The sequence below is a fragment of the Petaurus breviceps genome, unplaced genomic scaffold (assembly GCF_028583685.1).
Source record: "Petaurus breviceps papuanus isolate PSGF00001 unplaced genomic scaffold, PetGlider_PUasm1.0 90919, whole genome shotgun sequence".
Classification (NCBI taxonomy): Eukaryota; Metazoa; Chordata; class Mammalia; order Diprotodontia; family Petauridae; genus Petaurus; species Petaurus breviceps.
In genome coordinates, this window is record NW_027187378.1 from 41,138,057 (window position 1) to 41,162,682 (window position 24,626).

Below are 24,626 nucleotides of genomic sequence, written 5' to 3' on the forward strand. Positions count from 1 at the left end.
AAGTACAGCTGCAGAATACAAGACCTTCCTTGGCATTGAAAGCTAAAAATTAATATTACCTCTAGTTTCTACTTTATTGATTCTACAATATAATTGATTTTATGCCATATTGATTCTTATAATTGGGTCAGCATCTACCTAATCTCACTTTTCTATGACCTTGAGCAGAGTTCAAGGATTCAGTTTTCCCTCCGAGTTAAAAGTTAATTTAAAAGAGTTTAACCTCTCATACCAGTAGCCCTGGGATACTTCCTAAATATCTATTTAACCCAACAAGTTAACTTATTTCCATCCCCAAAAGATTCATCCTTACCTGTGCGTAATTAGGGGAATTTTTCTCTCTTCGAAAGAGACAGCAAGTATGGTAGTTGTGATTCCCTAGCAAAGACTACAAGATGCAGATAGGTTTCACAAATCAGAAGGTTCCACAAATTCCTTAATGGACAGAGAAGGGTGGTTACTAGCCCCACATGAGTGCACACCCTCTTTCTTTGATGTAACCAATCATGTCGTTTTCCCTACCTACCCAACTCTGTTCTTTGTTTTGTACTTTCCAAAACTATATGAAGGCTAAGATTGGTTTATGATTTCATCAGCCTGGATACTCCCTCACCAGGAAAGACTTATCTTTACTATACCTCGGATTTGCTATGACTTTTACATAATTCTTGAATTCCTTTAATTCCATTAAGCAGATTTAGCCAATGGATACTTTCATTCATAAGAGTTACAGCTGTAGGGGTTCATAATTAAACATATACAATCAAAATTTTAGATTTAGAAAAGAACTAAAAAATCATTTCATTTCAGCTTCACTTTACAGATGAAGAAACTAAGACTTTGGGGAAGTGATTTGTCCAATATTCACACTATTAAAACTAGTTCATGCCAAAATCCAATACTATAATCTAAGTCTCCTAATTCCATACTGTGTATTCCTAATTTTCATCAATAAGTCTTCTCTAAATCCTACAGATGATCAACCAAATATGCTGGAAGACATCTCCCACTATACTGAAGGTACCCAAGTAGCACTTAGAGAGTCTCCATCTGTTTTCTTAATTTGTTCTCGTCAGTGTCCTTCATAATCTTTTATATCACTTCTCATGCTTCCTATCATTAGTAATATACTGTAGGAAATTTATACCAACATGTTCTTCCATTGCCCTTTTATAAGCAAGAGCTAGTGACTCATATTTAACAAATAATCTACTTTGCTGGATTTAACATGTAAGCTTGGCTTATATTCCAAAAACTGAAGTTGAAGGTGTTTTTAGATTATTCCCTTGATTAACAATGACAATCAAAAGTTGACTTACTGGGGCAGCTAGGTGGCGCAGAGAATAGAGCACCAGCCCTGGAGTCAGGAGGACCTGAATTCAAATTCGGCCTCAGACACTTGACACACTTACTTTACTAGCCATGTGACTTTGGGCAAGTCACTTAACCCCAATTGCCCTCCAAAAAGCAAAAAAAAAAAAAAAAAGGTGACATTAAACATTTCAAAGCATTAGAAGAAGGGAAATATAGTTAGTCTTTCACAATATAACTACTATGGAAACTAGTGTAACTATACATGTGCAACCTATATTGAATTGCTTGTCTTCCCAGTGAGGGTGGGTGAGGAGGGAAGAAGGGAAAGAATCCGGAAATCATTTTTAAAAACAAATGTTAAAAAAAATTGTTTTTTACATGCAACTGGGAAATAAGATATACAGGCACTGGGGTATAGAAATCCATCTTGCCCTACTAGAAAGTTAGCGGGGGGGATGGACGAGGATATAAGAGAGAGCAGACTGGGGGAAGGTATATCTTGGGCTTGATATCTTGGGGTGGGGATAGGGGAAAGATGCGGAGAAAATTTGTAACTCAAAATCTTGTGGAAATGAATGTGGAAAACTAAAAGTAAATAAATGAATTTAGATTCAAAAACAAACCAAAAAGAAAAGAAAAAGTCCTACCACTTTCTCTCTCATCCCCAAAATGGAAAAACAAAAACATTAGGCAGATCATTTTCTTCCCAAGATTTCCAACTATCTAGCCTAAATTCAAATTAAATTAGTTGATTACAATAACCGAATTGAAAGAATTTAGCAATGACAATGTACAGGCAAGTATAACTCTACCCCAGGTAAGTTCTTCCCCGCAAGCATTTACCTATATATTTCTGTATTTATAACAGAAGTGACTTCATTATAAAGAAAACTCAGTTTTATTTAATAAGCCATGTCTGAGTAACTTTATTTAAGATTCAAGTGAAAGTGATACCCAACAGAATATGGCACAGACATCAAAAACTAACTTTAAAAAAATTTTTTTGTATAAAACAAGCCCAAATTTTAATGCAAACATTCAAGGAAACTCTTAATTTTCTAAAATAAACATGTCAGTACTGGCCTTCCCAAAAGCTGAACCAGCTCAATAAATCAGGGACACCATTATCAACTCTCAACTTCTTCTCGGCTGCTAAAGGAACTACTAGCTTAATTTTTTTTACCTTAAGTTTTTTATCTGCACTTGTATTCACTGCTCACAATTTAGTATTCATCTTTTAATTCATTAAAGTTGTGAGTTTGCCTGAATTATCCTAATCATCTTACACTACACCCAGTCTTTAGGGAAATATGCTACATGCTACAGCAAGGAAGAAATTAATCATTTTATTCTTCTAGCCCCTGGTAACCCACTATGTTCTTGAAATGACGTCTAAATTAATTTTAACATAGCTTTAGGGCTCTTTCCTTTTCTGTAGTGTTATCTATGTTCAGATTTTTTAACTGAGGCTAAATATATAGCCCTGAAATAAATTATCAGTACATCCAACTGTAAAATCACTTATCAAAACTACAAGTACTAGTATAAGCTAATACCCTTCTCATCATACAGTAAGAAAACCGTATTTCCCTTTTAACACTCATGAGGTTTCTTAGTCTACAAAATGCCAGTGCTGCATTGATAAACTATTAGGGAATATTTAAGTTTTTCAATATACTGAAACTCACCAGAGATGATTAAATTCAGTATATTTCACAAGGTTCTTTCTTAAAAAACTGCCCTGCAGACTACCCAAACCGTCACAGATAATATCTTTTTTTCAATAATCCTTGCTGAAGCTCGGTACTGAGATATAACTGAGCTAACAGTGGCTAAAGGAGACTGTTGTTAAAAAAGAATTCTATCCATAAAATTAATTTGCTTTTAGCAAGACTGGATAACGAGGTACACTTTTAGAATGTGAAAAAAAATCAACTCTCATTCTAGCTATATGGCTGATTCCCTTCCTAAACTCTCATAACTGGCTTTCACACTCATTTTTCATATCTGTTCATAGGAATACTGGAAGCAAAATTAATAGTTTGAGATGGAGAGCGCTACTAACCAAACAATCACGTTTTAATTAATATTATCATTTCCTGCAGTCACTATTCCTAGTCACTGTTATATTTCATGTCTTACCTGTGGTCATCATAGTGCTCTATACAGAAGCAGCAAGTGTATATGATGTAGTGGAAAACAGAATTACAACGTGAAAAAGATAATTTTAAAGTGGATCCTCACCCAAATTCCATTCAGATGTAAAAAATTTTTTTAAATGTGTGAACACATTCACTCTTAAGTTAATATTGTCATATCCAAATTCTGCTTCCACTACTACATTTCATGGGCAAAAAATTCCAACCTAATGATGATTTGCACATAAGAGGAAGAGGGGTAACAACAATTCACAATCAAGAATATCACTAAACATTGCAGTATTTCCAAGAGCTGGAAAAGTATTAACTAATATTCAGAGATGCCACACTGACAGGCTATCAATGTGGTCTCTTATAATATGGTCACTTTAAACATATGACTACAGAGTGCACCAAATAGAGAATGATACATTTCAATCTGCATGACCAGATTTATGGAGCTATAAATAGCAACACAAGACAGGCCCCAGGAGGCTCAAGTCCAAACTATAATTTACACATGGAGTGCATGTTATAAAGCCTTCACAACATACAAAATTAGACAAGTACTGCAGCTCTTTAAAAACAGTGCCTGTTTGCTTCAGAGTATATCCAGCCTCATCTGACCTGGTTCTGATAAGCCTGTTACATAAAATGAATTTCCCTTCTGCTGAAAAGAAGCCTATAGACATCGCCAGATGCCTTCAGAACTAGAGGGTTGACTTGGGTAATGCTGATGGTTCCATAGTTTCCTATTACATTCACTGGTCTGAAACAAACAACTGAAAACAATATGGAACCAAAATGTCCTTCCAAGTCTTTTGCCACGTTTTTTTTTAATAGTTTTAAATGAAGGAAAAATCAGCATTTATTGCTTCTTATCATCAACAGCAGTTTCAAAGGGATAAGAATTAACCAAAATCAAGAGATCTTTGGTCAAGTTAGTAACAGGCTTCTACTAGTTGCACATCCATCTCATAATGCTTCTTCTTCCAGTTTTTCCAGTATGGCCTGGATCTTATAAACAGCCTCTTTTCTTGCCTGTCGAATAGTGTCCTGGCCACCAGTTTCAACTGAATCCAGTTCCAACAGCTCCTTGGTCAGCATTTCTTCTAGAAGCCAGTATGTCTTGTCTGTCTTTTTCCCTACAAACTTGTCTACTTCTTGTTCAAGGTATTGGACTTTCTCTAGCACTTGCGTGATTTTTTTAATACCTGGTGGTTGACCTTCGTCTGAAGAGGAATGATCATCAGGGATTTTGTAACCCAGATCTTGACTGTTGGGAATTCTCCTGGCTGAGTTACCGTACATCTGGGGCTGGGCACTATACTGAACTTTAGAACTGAAAAGGTCCGAATTACTGTTGTTCATAGTTTCCGAGGAGGACTCGTACTGATGGACATCGCTGGGAAAGTTGTTCCGGTTCACACCTTGCTCTTGCTGGCTATGAGGGTATGAGGGATCCTTGAAGGCAGAGAAAAATGGGGGAAAATTAGTTTCAATAGGGATCCATCAATGCCAAGTCTCTCAGCCCCCATCTTAACCACACAACCAGGAGAGCAAATGAAGGATTCTTCCAATAACAGAGCTGAACCTCCTTCAATCACCTGGCAGAAACACATCCCTAAGATGGTACAAGGGAGTGACCTGTCCAAAGCCAAGGACAGGAAAGGGTCAAAGGCTGGAATCTGCTCTCTGAGGCAAATGAACATCATCATCACCTCACAATCTATCCTATGACCTAACAAACGAGAATTAAATAGTTCTCTCCCAGTAGGTTATAACTGTGAGACAAACCCTTAAAAAGCAACATATGGCAAAGTGAACTTAGGTGAAATTCAATTCCTAGATTTAAAATACACATTTTATTAGATTTAATTAAAATACACATAAGATTATTAGAATACATTCCCACTCACTTTGCCTTTGTGTATATGGATGATCTGACTGCCAAATGTAGTCCCACATATTTGGAATAAATGTTATCTATGAGTTAATAGTCTGAAAGTACTACAAGTAAACAGAAATCTAACCAATTTCATGTGTCTTTGAGAGAAGCAGGAAACTTAGTCAAAGCTTATGAGAGGGTGGAAGCTAGCACCTACTCATCATGTGTCTTACTCAAATGAAGAGAAACGTTAATAACATTTCTTATTGACAAAGACAACTGCAGTTAAGTCATTCATTATTCACCCCCTCTTAAAAAAGCTTGTATATAAGGAGCAATGTTTCTACATTTCCTTACCTTGGAATCCTGGGTGGGAGGTGGAGGAGGAGGTGGAGGTGGTGGGGGTGAGGGAGGTGGCTGAGAGGATGCATTGCTGGACCATGACGAAGTGGATCCTGACATAAAGTAATTCCCAGACTGTGCTGAGGGGGCCGCTGAAGAAGGCCAAGAGTAGCGTGTTGTCATTCCATAAACCCCCGAAGAACTCCATACTTGCTCTTGGGCTCGGAGGGGTGGTGGTGCTGGGGGTGGGACATTAGGATTTCCATCCCCATATGAGTAATGGGGGTGGGCCATTCCAGGGCTCTAGGGTAAGAAGAGAAGACCCATTACCAGTCACTGCCAATGCTCAGTGAAGATACTGAATCACCTCCCTACGGACAAAACTCCAAATGGCTTCCCCTCAATTTTGTAAACTATACCAAGGATTTAGGAGGTTCGGTGGTATAAAAAAATGAGTAGAAATAGTAGTTCTATGGCTTAAAGACAGGATAAATCAATGCCAGGTTATCATGAATGATGTGCCCACATACTATAGTGCTCTCCTCTGAGAAAGCAAATAACATTCTACCAATCACATCATAGCAATTAAGATAGTCAAAATAAAAAAAAAAAAGATAGTCAAAATCACAGATGAATCACAGAGAATCACAGGATGAAAGAAACTTAGTCTAATTCAATCCTTTATCTTACAGATAAGAAAACTGAAGCACTGAGAGGGTCAGGGACTTGTCTAGGCTACTAAATGATACTGCTGAGCTCAAACCCAGATTGAGTCTAAATTCAATACTCCTTTTTCACTGTACCATGTTAACATGGGAAAACACTAAGAAAGAGCAAAATGATTCAGGATCAAGGGTTGGACTTCAGTGATAGTCCTAAAGAGTTTTGATTTCATTATTTCACTGGCAGACTAAGTCAGAATCCAAACATAGGGTGAAAACAGCAACATATTAAAAAGGCATCAATACATAGCCACTGTTAGGCACATTTCTAGTATAGCCTGGATTTCTGCGTGTGTTCCGGAGTCAGCACCATAATCAAAGAAAGTCACTCACTCTGAAGAACTCAAAGGCACTGAAATTGATCTCTCGCTAATAAAAACTACTCACCTGTGACATAGGATATCCTGGAACATGCCCCCTCAGAGGAGGTCCTTCAGTCTGGCAGTCTTGCTGTGGATATGTCCAGCGAGAAACAGGGGTTGGGCTATTGCCAGGGGAATGGTAAGTGCTTGCAACATCTGTAGGATAAGGAGCTGGAGGATGTCCAGAAGAATAATAAGTCCCAGAATATGAGGATGCAGTTGCTCCAGGGCCTGTGGGGTATGGTGGACCATAAGCCCCATTTGTGTATGAATCCATTCCCTGAAAAACAAAGAGAGAAAGACCACCAATTTAAGAGTTCAAATAGGATGATTTCACCTGATCTGAAAAAAAAAATTACAAAACAGAAGGATCTAAAGATAATTTCAGTCAAATAGTTGGACAACCTTCGATGCATCTGACTTTCTCTAGTAGATGCCTTATTATCTATTCTGAATTAGGTACAGTTTTTTTAGGACCATGGTTAGCATTGCCATAACAGGAAATTATAATATTGCTGTCATAATGTGAATGTGCTGTCAGAGAAAGGTCTTGGTGAAAGGATGTTAAATTCCAACAACTTTGCATTTTCACAATTAATGTAATGATTTACTTGAGTAACAAATTTGGAAACTCCTAATGCTATTTAATGGAACTAACTCAAAAATTCAGACAATATGAAAACAGAGTCATTGTCTAAACATTTTTATAAACTTTAAAGCACCAGACAGCAAAAGTTTCTTAATTGGTCCCTCCTATTTTGAAGCTATAATCTATAATAATAATTTCCAAGCATAAGCATCTTCAGTCAAGTACGTATACACACACACACACACACACACCTTTTATCTAAATAATTAGTACCCTAATACCCTTATACAAACACTTTGAAATATGCAAAGATGATTAAATATATTGATAAGTTGTCAGAAGACACAAAATTTCTTTCTTGGACGATAAAATTACAGTTGATTAAACAACTTCATATTATGATACAGTCAAATTTACTATTACTTTAAAAACCCATGTTGAAGCACAAACTCTCCAGGACTATTTAAACTGTGATTAAGTTTAATAATCTTTAAGCATTTTCTTAAAAGCTTATCCTTGAATCTCAATACAATCAAATTGTCTTAGTAACTTAATTTAAATGAATAACATAATTGTTCAGTCACTACCTAGTTTCTCATTTCTTTTTTCCTCATATGGTCATAGTGTGTACTCTATTCTCTTGGGTTTTTTTTTTTTAAGCAATCGGGGTTAAGTAACTTGCTCAAGGTTACACAGCCAGTTATTTCTGGGTGTGGTGCTAAGTGTCTGAGCCCGGATTCGATCCCCAGGTCGTCCCGACACTGGAGCCGGTGCTCCTACTCGATATGCTACCCGGCCACCCCTCTTGGGTTTTTTAACTGCATAATTTTAATAAGTCTTTCTAGATTTGTATTTCTGGTATTAATAACATTATATTTCATTATGTTGGCCCCATTTATTTCATATTCCCCCACTGTTTAAAATTTATTTCCAATTTTTTGTAATTTTGTGTAGTATCTATTAAAGTGGCCTGCCACTATTCATTTCATAGTGTCCGGTATGAATTTTCTATGTATGGTACAAGGGGAAATGTAGGCAATGTGAAAACAAAAAATGTCAATGAAAATCTATTTTGAAAAAACAACTAAGCATTATTAAGTGCTTACTCTATTCCAGGCACTGTGCTACAACAAAAACAAAGACTAAGTAAAACCCTACTCTCAAAGAGCTCACATTCTATCAGCATATACACACATACACATATATCACCAATATATATATAAATAAAATACAAAATAACAACAAAGTAGTTAGGGAGACAGGGCACCAACAGTTGGAGGGATCAGAAAAGGATTCCTGTAAAAGTGGTACTTGAGTTGCATCTTGAAGGAAGAGAGGGTTTCTATCAGGCAGAAATAAGGAAGGAGCATATTCTAGACATGAGAGAAGCCAATACAAAGGCAAAGACACAAGTTATAGAGTGTCATGGGTGAGAAAGCCAAACAAAGAAAGCCAGTTTGGCTAGACAAACGAGCGTGGAAATGTGACAAAGCTGGAAAGCCAGGTTGAGTTCTCTGATAAAGCTTTCATTTCCAAAATATATAATAAAATGATTCAAATATATAACAACCATTCCTCAAGTGATAAATGGTCAAAGAATATGCCCAAGTTGTTTCCAAAAGAAGAAATCCAAACTATGAACAAACATATTGAAAAAATCCTTCAAAGGGGTGGGTAGGTGGTGCAGTGAATAGAGCACTGGCCCTGGAGTCAGGAGGACCTGAGTTCAAATCTGGCCTCAGACAATTGGCACACTAGCTGTGTGACTTTGGGCAAGTCACTTAACGCCAACTGCACTCCAAAAAGCAAAAAAAAAAAAAAAATCCTTCAAATCACTAAAATAGGAAAAATGCAAATTAAAGCAATTCCAAGGTTCCACCTCAAACCAATTAGATTGGTAAAGTTGACCAAAAAAGGAATAAAAAATGGAGGAGTAATGAGAAAAATGGCACATTTATGTACTGTAGGTGGAGACAAGAACTGATAAAGCCATTCTAAAAAGGAATTTAGAATTATGCCCCAAAAATTATTAAATACTGTACCCTTTGACCCAGCAATACTACTACTACTACTACCACCACCAGGTCTATATCCCAAAGAGATCAATATTTATTCAATAAACATTTATTAAGTCCATATTATGTGCCAGGAGTAATCTAATAGGTGAAGACAACACACAAAAGGAGGGAGAACCTGGTGTGGGGACATCTTGTACCATGTAGCTGAAACCAGGCAAAGTTGCTAATGAAAACTGGAATGAACAGGAAATCCAATCTTTGTCCTCTATAAAGATAGGCTTTGGTACTCTGCCTTTCAGCTCTCCAATCAGAGGAAAAAGGAGGCTGAGGGAGGTACTCTTTTTTAGTAGCAGAAAACTGGAAACTACACAGCTACCCATTAATTGGGGAATAGCTAAACAAGCTGTGGTGCATGATTGCAATGCAGTATTATTACTGTGCCATAAGAAATAAGGGATGGTTTCAGTGAAACCTAGAAAGATATGTATAAAATGATGCAGAATAAAGTGACCAGAACAAGGGGATCAATTTATTCAATAACACTATAAAAACAAAAAACTTTGAAAGACTTAATAACTATCCATGATTCTAGAGGATTGTGATGCAGCATGCTACCTACTTCCTGACAGAAAGGTGATGGACTTATGAATGAGACCTATAATTTTTTGGATGATGGATGGGATCAATGAGGGAATTTTTTTTGCTTTACTACACTTATTACAAGAGGTTTTTTCTCTTTTTTCCAATGGCGAAGGGGAGAGAGGAGAAAGGGAGGAAAATAGATTAATTAAAAAAAAAAAAGCTGGGATCAGTATTAAAAAATAGAGTAATTTAGAGTTTATCCTAGAGGCTTAAAGCATCAATGGAATTAAGTAGGGGAATGACATGGTAAGACCTGCACTTGATAAAAATCCCTTAAGCAACAGTGTAGAAAAAGATGTAATAGAGTAGATGAGGTAAGGAGACAAAAAAAAACTTAATGAAATCCTGAGCTAAGGCAGTACTGCATATGCAGAGAAAAGGAGTCGGGTGGGAGAGACTACAGAGGAAAAAAGGCCATATGGCAAATGATGAGATATATGGGGTTAAGAGGAAGGGAGGCATGTTAATGCTGTAGCTTCAAAACTAGTAAACTAGAACAATGGTACCTTTAACAGAATTAGAAGGGTTTGGTAAAAAAGGTGGAGGATTTGAAGGGAAAGATAATGAGTTCTGTTTTGGATATACTGAATTTCAGATCTCTCTTAGGGGATCCAGTTTGAAATATCTAAGAGGTAGCTGGTGAAGAAAGAGTGAAGTTCAGGAGAAAGTTTCACAACAGAAACTTCATTCAAATTGCCAGGGGCTCTAATTTAAAATTGTATATAATGCTATAAAAATCCTCGGAGTGCTTTTTGTTGTTTTTGATGATACTTTCAGCACACACATCCAATAATGAAACGACTGGTTTAGAGAGTATGATTTTTTGAAGGATAACTTTAACTATGTATTGACATACTGATCTCCAAAAACATGCTACAAGTTAGCAATTAGACTATAATAAATAAACATCAGAATATTGAGTAGGGGTATGAAAAGATCAGATCTGCAAATAAGAAAAATCATTTTGACAACTGTGTGGAACACAGGTGAAAGTAGGTAAAGACTTGAGATTTGGAGGCTACTACAATAATTTTGGTGAGGGGTGGGTGATTTATGTTGGTAGGAAAAATATGTATGCACATATATATTTATATATAGCTACATTAATATTAGATGCATTCCTACCCTTGTCAGAATTCTTATATATAGCTTTTATTTGCATGGTTTGTTGTGAGGCAATCGAGGTTAAGTCACTTTCCCAGGGTCACACAGATACTACTCATCAAGTGTCTGAAGCTGAATCTGAACTCAGGTCCTCCTGACTCCAGGGCCAGTACTCTAACCACTGCTCCACCTAGCTGCCCCAGGAGCTTTATACATCAGAACTATATTCCTCACTTTCCTGCAGATTACAAATTAGCATTCACATGTTGAATTATCCCAAGGATAAAAATTTTAAGCACTTCTGCCAAAGAACTCTTAGTCTCTCAAAAGACCCTATTACCCAAGACCAATTTCCTGACAGTGACCAATCACTTTAGAGGCAGAAATCCCTTGGAAGAACCATGACCATATTAATTTACTACTATCCTGTATGCCTATGTAGTTTTTATTGCTTGTTGTCTTTCATTTTCATCCTTGAAACTACCTATTTCCTCCTATTTTCCCAAGGTTAACTTCATAGATAAATATCTTCCTGGGCTTGAATAAGCCCCACAGTACTTGGGATCAGTGCTAAAATTTTCCATATCACCTTTTAGATAAGCTTAGATAGATTGGGACATATTCCAATCACATTCTCATTGCCCTCATCATATTACTGTGTTCAAAGATCCCAAAGCATAAATCTCAAAGTGAAGGTAACAGATACATCTTGTTACATACAGCAAATGCCAATCTAGAGTGTCCCTAAAAAGGAGAGAGCATCCCTATTACATATCAGAGATGAGACATTTCCTATACAAAAAAGAATGCAGGGAAGCCACCTTTGAGAAAGCTGACACACTACCACTCCAATTTGGATGCAGATTTGAAGAACTGCAGCACCCCTTTTCTCAATTCCAATTTTCCACAAAGAATATCCTGTAATAAACTTCTTCTAGAAACATTTTGTCGTGGACTTTCTCATTTTCCCCTCTTCAGAGCAGATGCTGAATTATTACATGATGATTCATTTGGAGAGGCCTTAGCTGCTAAATGTAGGAATTTAAATGGGTAAGAAAACTAATCAAGTCTCATTTTAAAGCTCTTTAAATTCACAACAGAAACTTCATTCAAATTGCCAGTGGCTCTAATTTACAATTGTATATCATGCTATAAAAATCCTCAGAGAGTGTTTTTTTTGTTTTTGACGATACTTTCAACACATATTCCCAACAATGAAATAATTGGGTTAGGGAGTAGGATTTTTTGAGGGATAACTTTTACTATGTATGGTAGTACTTTAAAAATGTTTGAATTTCTGATAACTTAAGAGTTTATTTTTTTTTTCAAGTAATTATGAACAACTTGTGTTTCAGCTCTTGGAAATTTTCAGTTCATATCCCTTTAACCATTGTAGACTGGGAATTATCAGTTATTTTCTGACAGTTACTCATATGTTTTATTTTATTAGTGACTTGTTTTCACACCACCTTCGTTTGTAAATGAAGCTGTCAGATTGATCTTCCTAAACCACAGGTCTGACCATGTCTCCTTTTCCCCTAAAACCCATTCAATAAACTCTTTATTACCTCTAAGATCAAATATAAAATCCTCTAAAGCCCTTTATAACCTAGCCCCTTTCATGCCTTTCCAATCTCCTTATAGCTTACTCCCCTCCATATACTCTGCAAGGCAGTGAATCTGTGGTGTTCCTTGTATATAACATTCCATCCCCTAACTCCATGCATTTTCTTTTTTTTTTTTTGCCTTTTGGAGGGCAATTGGGGTTAAGTAACTTGCCCAAGGTTACATGGGCTAGTTTTTGTGTGTGTGTGTGTGTGTGTGTGTGTGTTAAGTGTCTGAGGCCAGAACCGAACTCGGGTCCCCCTGACTCCAGGGCCGGCACTTTATTCACTGTGCCACCCAACTCCATGCATTTTCACCAACTGCCTGGAATGTACTCCTCCATCTTCAGCTCCTGACATCACTGGCTTCCTTCAAATCTCACCTAAAATCCCACCTTATTCAAAAAGCCTTTATGGTTCCTCCTTAATGCTAGTACCTCCCCTCCATGATGACCTCTAGTCTGCCCTGCAGAGACCCTGTTTTGTACACAGCTGTTTTTATGGAGTCTCTCCCATTCCACTGTGAGTTCTTGAATCGCAAGGGCTGGGGTTTTTTTTGCCTTTCTGTGTATCCTCAGTGCTTTAAGTAGTAACTTGTTGATTTGGGAATTTACCCCTAACCAATAAAAATTGGACTCATTCTGACAACACATACAACATTCCACATCCATAGGCCCCTATTTCTTTAAGGGAAAGAGGGGAGATCAATTTTCTCATCTCTTCTCTAGGGGCAACTTTGGTCAGTATAATTATAACAATTATATTTTTAATTGTAACAATTATAATTATATATTATAGCACAATAGTATTCCATTACATTCATATGCCACAACTTGTTTAGCCATTCCCTAATTTATGGGCATTCCCTTGATTTCCAATTCCTTGCCACCACAAAGAGTTGCTATATTTTTGTACACATGGTTCCTTTTCCCACTTCTATGATCTCTTTGGGACACAATAGAAGTGGTATTGCTGGGTCAAAGGACCCAGCACATTTTTATAGCCCTTTGGGCACAGTTCCAAATTGCTCTCCAGAATGGCTGGATCAGTTCACAACTGAAATAACAATGCAGCTAGGTGGCGCAGTGAATAGAACACCAGTCCTGGAGTCAGGAGGACCTTAGTTCAAATCCGGCCTCAGACATTTAACACAAAAACTAGCCCTGTGACCTTGGGCAAGTCACTTAACAACCCCAATTGCCCTACCTTCCCCCTCCAAAAAGAAAAAACAAAAACAATGCATTAGTGTTCCAATTTTCCAACATCTTCTCCAGCATTTATCATTTTCCTGTTTTGTCATGTTAGCCAATCTGACGAGTGAGATGTGGTACCTATGAGTTGTTTTGATTTGCATTTCTCTAATCAATAGTGATTTAGAACATTTTTTCATATGCTTATAGATATCTTTAATTTCTTCCTCTGAGAACTGCCTGTTCATATCCTTTGAACCATTTATCAATTAGGAAATGACTTGTATTCTTATAGATTTGACTCAATTCTCTGTATATTTTAGAAATGAGGCCTTTATCAGATACTGGTTATAAAAATTCTTTCCACCCACCCAGAAACACCTGGCCGTGAAACCTTGAGCAAGTTACTTAACCCCAATTGCTTAGGGGCGGCCAGGTGGCTCAGCGAGTAAGAGCACCAGCTCCAGTGTCGGGATGACCTGGAGACCGAATCCCAGGCTCAGATACTCAGCACCACACCCAGAAATAACTGGCCGTGTAACCTTGAGCAAGTTACTTAACCCCAATTGCTTAAAAAAAAAAAATAAAAATTCTTTCCCAATTTTCTACTTCCCTCCTAATCTTGGTTACATTGGGTTTCTCTGTACAAAAACTTTTCAATTTAATCAAAATTATCCATTTTGCATTTTGTGATTCTCTCTATCTCTTCTTTGGTCCTAAATTCTTCCCTTCTCCATAAATCTGACAGGAAAATTATGCCTTGCTCTCCCAGTCTGCTTACAGCATGAGCCTTTATATTTAAATCATGAACCTATTTAGATTTTTTTTTGGTGTAAAGTGTAAGATATTGGTCTATACCCATTTTCTGCCATACTATTTTCCAATTTTCCCAGCAGATTTTGTCAAATAGTGAGTTTTTATCCCAGAAGCTGGATTCTTCACATTTATCAAACAGTAGATTACTATAATCACTAATCACTGTGTTTTGTGTACCTAATCTATCCCACTGATCCACTACTCTATTCCTCAGCCAGTACCAAGTGGTTTTGATGACTACTGCTTTATAATACAGTTTAAAATCTGGTATGGTTAGGCCACCTTCCCTAGCATTTCTTTTCATTAATTCCCTTGATATTCTGAACCTTCTGTTCTTCCAGATGAGTTGTGTTACTATTTTTTCTAGCTCTATAAAATAATTTTTTGGTAGATAAATTGGTATGGCACTAAATACGTCAACTAATTTAGGTAAAATTGTTATTTTTATTATATTAGCTCAACCTAACTACGAGCAACTGATGTTTTTCCAATTATTTCGATCTAACTGTATTTGTGTGAAAAGTGTATTGTAACTGTCTTTATATAGTTCCTGGGTTTGTTTTGGCAGGTAGACTCCCAAATATTTCATGTCTACAGTAACTTTATATGGAATTTTTCTATTTCTTGCTGTTGGGCTTCATTAGAAATACATAGGAATGCTGAGGATTTATGTGTGTTTATTTTATATCCTGCAACTTTGCTAAATTTATTATCTCAAGTAGTTTTTCACTTGATTCTCTAGGATTCTCTAAGTATATCATCATATCATCTGCAAAGAGTGATAGCTTAGTCTCTTCTTTGCCTAAACTGATTCCTTCAATTTCTTTTTCTTCTCTTATTGCTACAGCTAGCATTTCTAGTACCAAATTGAATAAAAGGGGTGACAATGGACATCCTTGTTTCACCTGCGATCTTATTGGAAATGCTTCTAGCTTATCCCCATTACATATAATACTTGCTGATGGTTTTCGATAGATGTTACTTATTATTTTAAGGAAGACTCCATTTATTCCTATGCTTTCTAGTGCTTTTAATGGGAAAAGCTCCCTTTTAATTTCTAATGAAAAGCTGAGTAGATGATTTCTAAGATTGTTTTCCAGGGGTTATACCTTGTAATCCTAAATATACCCCATGAAAGAATAGCCTAAGAAGTGAACATCTCTAGAAGACCGTGATCCACTACTTTTACTACCACTCCTTTACTCCATGGCATGAAAAAAATGTAGAAAACCCTTTCTATCCATAGCAAAGGAGCAATACCAAACCAAAGGTAAATTTAGCTTTTAGTAATAAAACTCCTTGCTTCCTTGGTGTCATTCATGTGTAATGGAGATAGCATGAAATGAAATAGAAATTTATACGAATTTATGTGATTTTTAGTCACATACCTTTAACATAAGTTTCTTAATTCTAAGTAATCTCTAATAATTATATTAAAATGCTTTGATGACAATTTTTCAATTAAAAAAATAAATTGCCTTCTCATTTTCTTGAAACCAGATAAATTTTACTCTTACTTTAAAAAATTCAATCTAAAAAGATTATTTTGGCAAATTAATAAGTGTTCACTCAATGAAATTCAATCATCCCAATGCACAAACTGCACATAAGTGATTTTGACTGCCACCTTAATACAAGGTACTTCACAATTTTTAAAACACTATATAAATGTATTTCTAGATATCAAGAAGTAATACATTTTGTCCAGCACCACAATGCTTTCCTTGTAGATAGTTAAATATGTTGACCTACACTTGCTATTGGCACTATCTGTCCCTTCTTTCTGAACTGAAAATATTCAGATGTCCTCAGTAAATTCTTTCACTATTCAGAATCCAGGAGAGCAAAAAAAAAATCTTTAATATGTCAACACAGATACTAGAGACAAAGCTTAGGATCACAGATTTAGAGAATAAACTATTTCAAATAGAAAAAACAAAGCCTTCATCTCCAATCTTCCATCAGAATTCACTACCAATTTTTGATTGCACCTGTACCTGGCCTTGCAAATCCTGTCTTCCAGGATATGTGCTCGGGTATGGAGCCCTGGTTGGGGCAGCTGAATTCCAGTAGCTGGATCCATAGCCAGGATAAGGCGACTGCTCCTGAGGAAGAAAAGAATTCGCTTTTAAATAAAATCCTTTAAATACTGTGATTCGTTTGATAAAGAGGCAGATACAGATAAATTTTTAACTTCCAGGCTAGAGATAAACACCTAACATTAACCAAAAGATAAAATCTTGTAATATGGTTCTATCATATCTACTGAAATAAGGCAACTAAATAGAGCAAAAACAAATAACAAAAGCCTGATATAACAGTGATTCTATCATCAATATAAACTTACATCAATACCAGTCCATAGTACTAAATGATCCAAAGAAATAACTTAGGCTCCTTCCAGACCACCAAAAAACCAGAACTATTTATTCAAGGTAGAAATCATAGTATCTTGTCCAACATCTAGGAAGGCTAGTTATAAGTATCAAATACTTTTGGGGCCTATTGATATTAGTCCTAAAGTTCCATTTAAAGCACAAAACAAACCACTCTGTAATAGTCACCATCAAGTTCCTTTCGTCTTATTTTAGGTTTTTAATATTCCTGATGCTTGGTGGCTGGTTTGCTGCTGGCTGCTTACAACTGTATAATGTCACGAACTGATGTGGAACAACTGGCAGGCCTGGCTCCCGACTCATACAAGTAAGCAGTAGCAGTAGCCACAATAATACTCCCAAAAGGCATTAGTTGTACAATTCACAATGAAGACAAACCACTAAATAATTTCTGATAGAAGAGTGCCATTCATTCCCTCCCCCAAAGTTTCTCTGAACATCTAATGTGGGATCTATTTAAAGATAGTTACTAGTTTGATCAAAAATTTTAACATTTATTTCCAGCATTTAGACTAATTGGATCTGTGACTCAAATGGTATAGTAAACTCACAGTACAGAAATCCCCTGTACTGATTAGTAACTAATCTAACTCAGTCTGAGTGAGCGGCCCAAGCACCCAGGTTAAGTGAACTTGCCCCTAGTCACCCAGCTAATGTGTATCAGAGAGAGGCAAGAAACCAAGGACTTCCTTGCTAAAGGCCAAGCCTCTTTCCAGCATCCAACATTGTTGCCTCTTTGATTGCAGCTTCACAATGAGGGCAAAGGAGCTGGGATTAAAACCAAGAATCACCTACCCAGCAAAACTGAGTATCATGTTTCAGGGGAAAATATGGTCATTCCGTGGAATAGAGGACTTTCAAGAATTCTTGATGAAAAACCAGAGTTGAATAGAAAATTTGACATTCAGATACAAGAAGCAAGAGAAGCATGAGAAGGTAAACAGGGAAGACAAATCATAAGGAACTTATCAAAGTGGAACTATTAACATTCCTACATGGAAAAATAATAATTGCAACTTATGAAACTTTTCTAAGTATGAAAATAGTTGAAGGAAATAGAAATATATACCGTGTTTCCCCAATAATAAGACCTATCCCGAAAATAAGCCCTTCCCTTACTGTGTAAGATTCCTCTAAAATAAGCCCTCCCCCAAAAATAAGCCCTATTGAGATTGCTGCTGTAGTAAATCCCCTGTAGGTGATCCCCTGCGCTACACGCTACATTATGGTACCTACCCTCTGTATGCACCGTTCCCCCCCGCCCGTGAAACGCATGCCGCTCTCCGAGCTGCATCCAATCAGCTCACTGCAGCAGTGAGCGCGTCATCCTGTTCTTTATTGAATTCATTATTGAATAAAGGTACATTTTTTTGTTCACATTTGCCTGTTTATTAAAATTGCTGTCAATGTTCATTAAAATAAGCCCTCCCCTGAAAATAAGCCCTCTGGTGTTTTTCTGTCCAAAAAATTTTAATAAGACAGTGTCTTATTATCAGGATAAACATGGTATGTCTATATATGAGGGTATATGGGTATATGAATACATATGTGAATGTGTGTATATATGCTTACAGGTGTACATAGATAGAGGGCACAGGACCAATTTAACAGCAAGGGACGATACTTAAAGGGTGAAATTAAGAGGTGAGAGAGGAATACAACGAGAGGAGATGAGGAGAGACAGAATGGGGTAAGCTATCTCATATAGAAGAGGCAAGGGAAAATGGTTACAATGGAGGGGAAGAACAGGAAGGCAAAAGGGAATGGGTCAACCTTATTCTCACTGAATTTGGCTTGGGGAGGGAATGAAATACACACTAAATAGGGTATATACAGGAGAGGGGGGGAAGGGGATAAGAGGGGGGATGATGGAAGGGAGGGCAGGCTGGGGGGGAGGGAAGTTGGAAGCACCCACTTTTGAAAAGGGACAGGATCAAAGTAGATAATAGAACAAGTGGGAGGTGGGATAGGAGGGAGGAAAATATAGTCAGTCTTTTACAATATATCTACTTTGGAAATGTTTTGCATAGCTACACATGTACAACCTATATTGACTTATCTTCCCAGTAAGGGTGGGTGACAGGGAAGGAAGGGAATGAATCTGGAATTCAAAGTTTTAAAATCAAATGTTTAAATATATATATATATATATATATACACACATACACACACAATTATTAATACTATTTTGCATGTAATTGAGAAATAAGATATACAAGAACTGAGGCATAGAGATCCACCATGCCCTACTGGAAAAGTTGAAAGGGGTATGGGAGAAAATATGGGAGAGAACAGGCTGGAGGAGGGGATATCCTGTGGGACTGCTATTTTGGGGCAGTGGGTAGGGGAAAAACGGGGAGAAAATTTGTAACTCAAAATCTGGTAGAAATGAATGATATAAATCAGAAGTTAATAAAGCATTTGAAAAATGAAAAAAAAAATAACTTTACCATAAGGCTGGAATTAACCCCCTAGATATATTTGTGCAAAAGAGCACAAATGTCAGAAGGAAACCTCAGATTTAAATACTCAACATCTATCCATTAAGGAAAGTCTCATGACAATTATTAAGCACTTCATAGCACATTCAACATTTTTCAGTTATTTAATATAATACACGGTTTGGGAAAGCAAAATAAACATAAGCTAAGAGGGTAGAGTTCCTCTTTTATAATGTTCTGGGGATGAACTAAAAGAAAATTAAGAAATTAGACCACTTATGAGACTTTAGTATCAATAAAAAGTATTTATGAATTTTTCAGATTACTTGTAATCTAAAAAAGAGGTATTAGAGGGCTTTCTTCAATGCTACTCCCAATTATCAGTATAGTGGATAGAGCACTGGGCCTAAAGGAAGACCTGAGTTCAAATCCAACCTCAGACACCTGGTATGTGATGCTGGACAAATCACTTAAGTCATCTGCCTCAGTTTCCTCATCTGTAAAAATGGAGATAAACAACACCTACATCCCAGAGTTTCCATGATCAAAAAAGATACTAACTGTAAAGCACTTAGCACACTGCCTGACAAACAGTAAGTACTATGTAAATTGTCACTATTATTATTACTTTATATGTACTTTGCATTTTATATATACAAGAAAAATGTAGAACCTGAAGATAAGAACTGTTTTTGTTTTTAATTTTTTAATTCTAAGGTCCTGTGCCTTCCAAACAAGTGCTTAACCTTTACTGGAGACCAGAGAATTTGTCTAACAACCCAAAAGATATTTCTAAAAGTGTTAAGTACAACTTTATAAAAGTCCTAGTAGGACACATAAGAGAAGCACCTCTTATAGAATAATTAAAATGCCCAAACTACAAAAGTTAATGTACAGTTTTAATATCATCCTAGTCAAACTGTTATATATATAATATAATATGTGATATTATATTTTAACAATATATACAACAATATATAATATATATTAAAGAGAAACTTTACAAAACTTGATAAAATAATGCTAAATTTGGAGAAATAGAAAAATCTAGCACCTCTCTATCAAGAGAAATAATGAAAAAGAGAAATAAAGGAATAGCACATCTAAACCATAAACTATATTACAAAGCAATATAGATCTAGACTATCTGCTATTGGTTAAAAAATAGAAGATCATTAGAAGAGATTAGACAAGTTAAGAATCAGAAATAATGGAACTTGTTAAATACAAATTACTAAGGAAAGAACTGATAAGATATTTGATAAGAACTGTCAGGAAACTAGAAAATAATGTGGCAGAAATTAGGCTTACACCAACATCTTATACTGTATTTCATAGTGAATTCAAAATGGGTATACGAACTGAATATTAAATGTATCACATAAAAATTAGAAGAAAGGCAGCTCATGTACTTTTTTCTAAAATTTATTTATTTTTCATTTTCAACATTCATTTCCACAAGATTTTGAGTTACAAATTTTTTCCCCATCTCTCCTCTAACCCCCACCCCAAGATGGCAAGTATACTGAAGACCCCTTGCCTCAATCTGCTTTCTTCTATCTCCCCTACTCCACCCTTACTTTCTTTTAGGGCAAGACATATTTCTATACACCACTGCCTGTATATCTTATTTACAAGTTGCATGTAAAAACTATTTTTTAACACATTTTTAAAACTGAGTTCCAGATCCACTCCTCCCCCACCCCCACTGGTAAGACAATTAAATATAGGTTATACATGTGTGGTTATGCAAAACATTTCCATAGTAGTTACACTGTGAAAAACTAACTATATTTCCCTCCATCCTATCCGGTCCCCCATTTATTCTATTTTCTCCTTTGACCCTGTCCCTTTTCAAATGTGTTTGCTTCTAACTACCCTCTCCCCCAATCTGCCCTCCCTTCTATCTTCCCCCCTTCTTTCCTGTAGGACAAGATATCCAATTGAGCATGTATGCTATTCCCTCCTTAAGTCAAATCCAATGAGAGTAAGGTTGACTCATTCCCTTTCACCTTCCTGCTCTTCCCCTCCATTATAACAGCCTTCTCCTGCCTCCTTTATGTGAGATAATTCACCCCATTCTCTCTCCCCCTCTCCTCCCAATATATTCTTCTCTTACCTGTTAATTTTATTTTGTAGCTATCATCCCTTCACATTCAACTCACCTTGTGCCCTCTATGAATACATGTACATACATACACACACACACACACACATATATATATATGGACACATACACTTACCTACACATACACATATGTGTACATAAGTACACACATTTTCCCTTCAACTATCCTCATACTGAGAAAAGCCTCAGGAGTTACAAATATCATCTTTCCATTTAAGAATGTAAATAGTTCAATACATGTTTCTTTTTTTCCTTATGGTTTCTCTATCTTGCTCATGCTTCTCTTGATTCTTGTATTTGAAAGTCAAATTTTTCTGTTCAGCTCTGTTTTTTTCATCAAGAATACTTGAAAGTGCTCTATTTCATTGAATGACCATATTTTCCCCTGAAACATTATCCTCAGTTTTGCTGGGAAGGTGATTCTTTGTTTTAATCCTAGCTCCTTTAACCTCTAGAATATCATATTCCAAGCTCTTCGATCCCTTAATGTAGAAGCTGCTAGATCTGGTGCTATCCTGATTGTGTTTCCCCATTACTCAAATTGTTTCTTCCTGACTGCTTCTAATATTTTCTCCTTGGCCTGGGAACTCTGGAATGTGGTTATAATATTCCCAGGAGTTTTTTCTTTGGGACCTTTTTCAAGAGGCGATGAATTAATTCTTTCAATTTCTATTTTACCCTCTGGTTCTAGAATTTCAGGGCAGTTTTCCTTGAGAATTTCTTGAAAGATGATTTCTAAGCTCTTTTTTCAATCATGGCTTTCACATAGTCCAAAATTTTTTAAATTATCTCTCCTGGATCTATTTTCCAGGTCAGTGGTTTTTCCAAAGGGATATTTCACATTGCCTTCTATTTTTTCATTTGTTTGGATCTGTTTTATAGTATCTTGATTTCCCATAAAGTCATTAGCTTCCATTTCCTCCAATCTAATAATGGAAGGAATTATTTTCTTCAGTGAACTTTTGAAATTCCTTTTCCATCTGGCCAATTCTGCTTTTTAAGGCATTGTTCTCCTCATTGGCTTTTTGGACCTCTTCTGTCATTTGAGTTAGACTATTTTCTAAGGGTTTATTTTCTTTGGCATTTTTTGGGACTCCTTTAGTAAGCTGTTGACTCTTTCATGATTTTCTTGCATCACTCTCATTTCTCTTCCCAATTATTCCTCCAGTTCTCTTTTCTGATTTTTCAAAATCCTTCTTGAGCTCCTCCATGGCCTGCAAACAGGTCATATTTTTCATGGAGGGTTTTTTGGGTTTTTTTTGCTTTTTGGAGGGGGGAAGGCAGGGCAATTGAGGCTAAGTGACTTGCCCAAGGTCATGTGGCTAGTAAGTGTCAAGTGTTTGAGGCCAGATTTGAGCTCAGATCCTAACTCCAGGGCCAGTGCTCTATTCATTTCCCCACCTAGCCGCCCAAATGCTTTTGATGCAGAAGTTTTGACTTTGTTGTCTTCTTCTGGTTATATGTTTTGACCATCTTTGTCACCAAAAAATGATTCTATACTTTGATTTCACTTCCTCTGCTCATCTTGCCAATCAATTTCTTGACTTTTAAGCTCTTTGCCATGGTAGAACTCTGCTTCCAGAATAGAGTGCTGTGTCCCAAATTTCTGAGGTTTTACACAGCTGTTGCCAGCTTTTTCAAGGTATCTGCCTCAGAACTGTGAGGAGAACTGCCTCTCCACAGCCTCAACAAGCTCTGCAACGCCGGCGCTCCTCACCCCAGGACCATCGACTGCAACCCAGATCCAAGCAGGGTAAAGCAAGAGAATCAGTCCTGCCTCTGTAACAGCAAAGAGAGTCCTGCAATTACCCTCTGGACAGTAGCTTGGTTCCCCCATGATCTGGGGGCCTGAAGCTCAGGAAGCAGCTAGCTGCCTACTCAGCTCCACCACCTCCACCGCCCCAGGGGTAGGGGCCACACCAGGCTCTTCTCACCCAGTTCCAACAGAGCTCCCCCACTGACTGTTTACTTTCTCTTTGGCATTTATGGATTGAGAAGTCTGGAAACCACCACAGCTGCCAATGATTCAGTCCCCTGAGGTCTACTCTGGTCAGTCTGGGCTGGCACAGCCCACAAAGAACTGTGCTCTACTCCCTGCCTGGTGCTGTTCACCTGCCAGGCTGCCTTCATCAAGAGATTTTTTTTCTCTGTTACTTTGTGGGTTCTGCAGCACTAACATTTGTTTACAGTAATTTTTTTACAGATATTGGAGGTGGTTGGAGCGGGAGCTTAAGCAAGTTCCTGCTTTTATTCCACCATCTTGGCTCCAACCCCAGCTCATGTACTTTTCAAATCTTAGAGTATAAGATGCATTCTTTTTTTAATAAATTTATTTATTTTTAGTTTTTCAATATTCACTTCCATAAGATTTTGAGTTCCAAATTTTCTGCCCATCTCTTCCCCTCCTCCCACTCCAAGAAGGCATATAATTTGATATAGGTTCTACATATACATTCATATTAAACCTATTTTCATATTAGGTTGTAAAGAAGAATTAGAACCAATGGGATAATCACAAGAACAAAATAGAGAGAGAGAACAAATAATATGCTTCGATCTGCAGTCAGACTCTCTACTTCTTTTTCCTGGATGTGGATGGCATTTTCCATTGTGAGTCTTTTGGAGTTCTCTTAGATCCTTGCATTGCTAAGAAAAGTTTGGTCTACCAAAGTTGGTCATCACACAATGTGGCTGTTACTGTGTACAATGTTCTCCTGGTTCTGCTCACTTCACTTAGCATCAGTACATGTAAGTCATTCCAGGTATTCCTGAAATCCACCTGCTCATCATTTCTTATAGCACAAAAGTATTCCATTACATTCACATACCAGAACTTTTTCAGCCATTCTCCAATTGATGGACATCCCCTCAAATTTCCAATTCTTGGCCACACAAAAAGAGCTGCTATATTTTTGTATATGTGGGTCCTTTT

At 36.9% G+C, this 24,626-nt stretch overlaps 2 protein-coding genes across 3 annotated transcripts in view; both read right to left on the bottom strand.

Moving 5' to 3' along the window:
* The window catches only part of DDHD2 (DDHD domain containing 2), a 147,853-nt gene that overhangs the window by 73,083 nt on the left and 50,144 nt on the right, over positions 1–24,626 (bottom strand). The gene's annotated exons all lie outside the window — the stretch shown is intronic.
* The window catches only part of BAG4 (BAG cochaperone 4), a 39,801-nt gene continuing 17,385 nt past the window's right edge, over positions 2,211–24,626 (bottom strand). The window contains exons 2-5 of the mRNA XM_069075894.1: positions 16,727–16,834; positions 6,792–7,046; positions 5,698–5,985; positions 2,211–4,916 (exon numbers count right to left, since the gene is read on the bottom strand). Coding sequence (XP_068931995.1) covers positions 4,428–4,916; positions 5,698–5,985; positions 6,792–7,046; positions 16,727–16,834 — 1,140 coding nt within the window. The 3' untranslated portion in view covers positions 2,211–4,427. The remainder of the gene's footprint in view (positions 4,917–5,697; positions 5,986–6,791; positions 7,047–16,726; positions 16,835–24,626) is intronic.